The sequence below is a fragment of the Cebus imitator genome, unplaced genomic scaffold, assembly GCF_001604975.1.
Source record: "Cebus imitator isolate Cc_AM_T3 unplaced genomic scaffold, Cebus_imitator-1.0 Scaffold234, whole genome shotgun sequence".
Taxonomy (NCBI): Eukaryota; Metazoa; Chordata; class Mammalia; order Primates; family Cebidae; genus Cebus; species Cebus imitator.
This window is the reverse complement of record NW_016107549.1, coordinates 773,401-778,937: the sequence shown is the minus strand read 5'-3', so window position 1 is coordinate 778,937 and position 5,537 is coordinate 773,401. Positions and strand designations below refer to the sequence as shown.

General features: G+C 52.2%; 1 protein-coding gene across 1 annotated transcript in view; it reads left to right on the top strand.

The window, feature by feature from the left end:
• The window catches only part of CUNH19orf53 (chromosome unknown C19orf53 homolog), a 2,903-nt gene extending 1,719 nt beyond the window's left edge, over window positions 1-1,184 (top strand). The window contains exon 3 of the mRNA XM_017497666.2: window positions 784-1,184. Within this exon, the coding sequence (XP_017353155.1) occupies window positions 784-933 (150 nt within the window). The 3' untranslated portion in view covers window positions 934-1,184. The remainder of the gene's footprint in view (window positions 1-783) is intronic.
• Window positions 1,185-5,537: the final 4,353 nt, after the last annotated feature.

Genomic DNA, 5,537 nt, shown 5'->3' with positions numbered 1-5,537 from the left:
TAGCTGTTGCCCAAGCTGGAGTGCAGTGGCCCCATTATAGCTCACTGCAGCCTCCGCCTCCTGGATTCAAGTAATCCTTCCCTCTCAGCCTCCTGAGTAGGTAAGATTGCAGGTGAGTGCCAGTACCCGGCTAATTTTAGTTTTTGGTAGAGACAGGTTTCACTGTGCTGCCAGGGCTGGTCTTGAACTCCTGGCCTCAAGTGATCCTCCTGCCTCAGCCTCCCAAAGTGCTGGGATTACAGGCTTGATCCACCACACCCAACCCATTGGAACTCATAGCAGCAGGGCAGGGGCAGTCTGGAGAAGGCAAGTGAGCCACCAGTTTGGGACTCACACTGCTAGTTTTGCCCCACACCTGTGCCTTCCTTGCCAGCTTCCTTGCCCACCCGTCAGATCCTCCACATCTGCAAAGCAGAGATGACCTGGGGCAGAGGAGGCTGCCCACCAAGAGACTGGGACCAGAGGCTGTGGCACGCTGGGTACCATGTGATGTAGGGACCTGGGCATTCAGTGCCTCCTTGCTCCAGCAGACTGTTTCCCCATCTGTAAAAGGAGCATGAGCAGATGTTTAAAAGCTAAGGTGTGGAGGTGTGGATTTTTTGTGTGTGTGGAGGCCTGGAGAGTGCAGGACTTAAACCCCACCAGCCAGGCTCACATTCAGGTGCAGTTTGAGGGGACAGTGCTGATCTAGCCCCCTGTGAGCTCTGGATGGGAAGAGGTTGACCATTCAGGCCCTCTCTCCACCCCAGGTCACAGTCTGACTGCCCTGTGCTTGTCCCTCAGAACCTAGAAGTCGGGATCCGGAAGAAGATCGAACATGATGTGATGATGAAAGCCAGCAGCAGCCTGCCCAAGAAGCTGGCACTGCTGAAGGCCCCGGCCAAGAAGAGCAGGGCAGCTGCCACCACCTCCTCCAACAAGGCACCTTCCTGAGGACACTGGCCCAGCGCAGGCCAACACCCTACCCCACACCTCCACGATGGGACATTGCAGTGATCCCACAAGCTGCAGTCTCAGGAAGAGGACCCTGTCCCCCAGCTCTGGGCCTCACCTAGAACTTTAGTGGGGGCCTGGCCCATGGGCAGGTGATCAGCAGATCTTAGCATACTGAGAACTGTCCCATGCCCCTACCCAGGTCCTGCCTCCACAGGTTTAACCCAGAGTAATAAACCTGGCTTTGTCATATGTCTTGCAGTCCTATGTTCCGGTGAGCAGGACAGTGAGCCCACAAGTCTCCATGAGCCACATGGCCTGGCCTGCCCCACCCCACCCCACCCTGCCGCCCTTAGCAGCCCTATGCCCAGGGGACAGCTGGGCTTCTTTCTGCGCCTCTAGCCATGAGCCCGAGACCCGGGAAAGAGTCTTTTCTCATTTAACCCCTGGTGTCTCTCTCACTCCTCCTGGTCAGTCCTCAGCCCTGGGGACACAACCAGGGTCAAGCTGGACATGAGTAGGTCAGATGCCACTTCATGGCACCAAGGTGCCGATTAAACCGGAATTCATTCAGAAAACACGTGGTACGACCCGGATAAAGAGTGCCAACTGTAAGGGACTCAAGACAGCCAGCATTTAGGTAGCGCTGCCTATGAGCCAGGCTACACTCGCCCAGACAAGTGCAGTGGCACGATCATAGCTCACTGCAGCCTCCATCTCCCAGGCTCAAGCCATCCTCCCACCTTAGCCTCCCGAGTAGTTGGAACTACAGGCATGCACCACCACGCCCAGCTATTTATTACTTTTTGTAGAGATGGGTCTTGGCTGTGTTACCTGAGCTGGTCTCAAACTCCTGGGCTCCTGCGATCCTCCTGCCTCAGCCTCCCAGAGTGCTGGGATTACAGGTGTGAGCCACCAGTTCCAGTGCTTTATACATGTCACCTAGCAGGGTGCCCCATTCAGGTCCTGCAGAACATTCCAGAGTGGAATTGAGGCTGTAGCTGCCAGAGTCACGATCCATGCTCTCAGCTGGCCCTCTGCTACCTGTCAGTCACAAGACCAGAATTCACTTCTGTCCTGGGGTTACCCCACCTCCAAATTGTTCGGGTCGGCAAGGCCAGACAGTGCCTGTGGAATATTCTGGGATCTCTGGCCTGATGACTTTCCTTTTCTTCCTTCACTGGAGCCAGGTCAAGGTCACAGCACAGGGAACAGATAGGCTGCAGTCAGGGTAATACTGAATTGCTGTCTTTGGGGAGTGGTACCGGTATACAGTCAGCTTCTACCCTGAGACGGGGCGGGGTGACTGGTTCCCTAGAGGCCCATCCTCTCATGGCCACCTCACCTACCAAGGAGACAGAGGTGCTGGGTCACCAGCAGCTGCCCCCAGACCTCATCCCAAGTGTTTTCTGGGTTCTACACAGTGACAGTCAAGACTGCCAATTTTTTTTTAAAGATAGTCTTGCTCTGCAGCCCAGGCTGGAGTGCAGTGGCACGATCTTGGCTCACTGCAACCTCTGCCTCCTGAGCTCAAGCGATCCTCCCACCTCAGCCTCCCAAGTAGCTGGGATTATTGGCATGCGGCACCACGCCCGGGTAATTTTTGTGTTCTTAGTACACACAGGGTTTCACCATGTTGGCCAGACTGGTCTCAAACTCCTGACTTCAGGGATCCACCCACCTCTGCCTCCCAAAGTGCTGGGATCATGGGCTACTTTTATTTTAAAAGAGGGAAAAACAGTTCAGTGGTTCTTCAGTAAGTTCATTGTGGAGTTACCATATGGCCCAGCAATTCTGCTTCTAGGTATATGGAAGAATGGAAGACAGGTGTTCATTCGTAGATTTGCATAGCCATGTAAATAGCAGCACTGCTCACAATAGCTAAAAGGCAGGCACAGCCATTTGTCCATCCACGGACGAAGGGATAACTGGGGTCTATCCTTCAGTAGAATATTCACCCTTAAGGAGGAAGGCCAAGTGCAGTGGCACACACCTGTCATCTCAACTACTTAGGAGGCTGAGGCAGGAGGATCACTTGAGCCTGGTCGTTCAGGGCTGCAGTGAGCTAGGATCTCATCATTGCACTCTGGCCTGGGTGACACACTCAGAAAAAGGAATGAAGCAGGCCCATCTCTTTGGCTCATGCCTGTAATCCCAGCACTTTGGGAGGCCAAGGCAGGCGGATCACGAGGTCAAGGGTTTGAGACTAGCCTGGACAACACGGTGAAACCCTGTTATCTACTAAAAATAGAAAAATTAGCTGGGCATGGTGGCATGCGCCTGTAGTGTCAGCTACTTGGGAGGCTGAGGCAAGAGAATCACTTGAACCCGAAAGGCGGAGGTTGCACTGAGCCGAGATGGTGCCATTGCACTCCAGCCTGGGCTGCAGAGCCAGACTCTGTCTCCAAAAAAAAAAAGGGGAATGAAGCACTGGTCCAAAAATGAGACTGAAACTACAAAATAATAAACTGTGAACGAAGCCACGCAAAAGGCTACATCTTGAATCATCCCACTTACGTGAAATGTCCCAAACAGAGGCAAATCCATGCGGGGAGAGAGCAGATGAGTGATCGCCAGGGGCTGAGGGAGCGGGAATGGGGAGTGACTGCTCATAGGAACGGGGTTTCTTTGCAGGGGCAGTGGGGAATGAAAATGTTAGAACTGATTGGACATCATTTTGATTATACTGAATTGTACATGTTAAAATGGTGAATTAGGCCGGACATGGTGGCTCATGCCTATAATCCCAGCACTTTGGGGGGCCAAGGCCCGTGGATCACTTGAGGCAAGGAGTTCAAGATCAGCATGGCCAATATGGCAAAACCCCATCTCTACTAAAAATCAGCCGGGTGTGGTCATGGGCGCTTGTAATCCCAGCTACTCAGGAGCCTAAGGCAGGAGAATCACTTGAACCCGGGAGGTGGGGATTGCAGTGACCCAAGATGGTGCCACTACACTCCAGCCTGGGCAACAAAGTGAGACTCGGTCTCAAAAAATAATAATAAAATAAAATTGTGAATTTTAACACCCCCCCACCCCCACCCAAACATGCCGAGAGAAATTTCACAAAGTCCTTAGCATCTTGAAAAATCAGGAACTTGGCCGGGCGTGGTGGCTCACGCCTGTAATCCAAGCACTTTGGACGCCAAGGCGGGTGGATCACCTGAGGTCAGGAGTTCAAGACCAGCCTGACCAACATGGTGAAACCTCATCTTTAAAAAAAAAAAAGAAAGAAAAATCAGGAACTGGGGCAGTGGAAGCCGCATCGGATGGAAAGACTGAGTAGTCTGGCGTTTCCCAAGCTGCCAGGAAGGTCCCACCCTCATGGTTTCTGGGGAGCAGGGAGGGGCTAGAGGATGAATGAGGCCCAGACCCCAGACTGAGGGATAAGGGTAGCCCTTCCCTTCATGGCCATTCCCCAGCTTCTCTGGCCATCTGCCCACCTCAGGCAGTCATTGACTTCTGCCCTTGGTTTTGTTTTACTATTTTTGGGTGTTTTTGAGATAGAGTCTCGCTCTGTCACCCAGGCTGAAGCACAGTGGTGCCATCTCGGCTTACTGCAACCTCCACCTCCCTGTCCCGGTTTAAGCAATTCTCCTGCCGCAGCCCCCCGAATAGCTGAGATTACAGGCATGCACCACCATGCCCAGTTAATTTTTGTATTTTTAGTAGAGGTGGGGTTTCACCATGTTGGCCAGGCTGGTCTTGAACTCCTGACCTCATAATTCGCCCACCTCGGCCTCCCAAAGTGTTGGGATTACAGGCCTAAGCCACCTTGCCCAGGCTTCTTTTTTTTTTTTTTTTTTTTTAAACAGAGTTTAACTCTTGCCCAGGCTGGAACGCAGTCTCGACTTGCTGCAACCCCTGCCTCCTGGGTTCAAGAATTCTCCTGCCTTAGCCTCCCCAGTAGCTGGGATTACAGGCGATCACCACGACGCCCAGCTAATATTTGTATTTTTAGTAGACACCAGCCTTCGCCATGTTGGCCACGCTGGTCTTGAACTCCTGACCTCAGGTGATCCACCCGCCTTGGCCTCCCAAAGTGCTGGGATCACAGGTGTGAGCCACTGCACCCGACCTCCTCTGTTTCTGCTTTGCTCCTCAAGGGCCCAGTGTCTGTTCAGGGCTGTGTCTCAGTAGGCACTCGATGAGCAGGTGTTTATTGAATGAAAGAATGGTTCCTTCTTTCTACAAGGAAAACCCTGTGTTTCATGAATGAGCTGCGAATATTCAATGGTTCATTCAGTGCCTTAGCTATAAACAACACACCCTTCCTGAACACCTGATTCATATCACTGTCTTTGAACTACTTTACAACTCTGTAAGTTGTGAGAGCTGCTAGCAATACAAAGTAGGTCTTATCTACAGACATGCCAATGTCATATCCTGTCCAGCGGAGAGGTTCACTTTCAGTGGACAACCGTCACTCCCAGGCGGAAAACCCAAACTGCCTTCATTCACACCTTGGCTCAAATACCCTGATTTGTAAAGTGTCTTTTTCAAGGTCCGGCACCCCAGCTCATACCTGCAATCCTAGCACTTCACGTGCGGTTTGTGTGAGGTTTTTTTGTTGTTGTTGTTTTGTTTTTTTTTTTTTTTTGAGA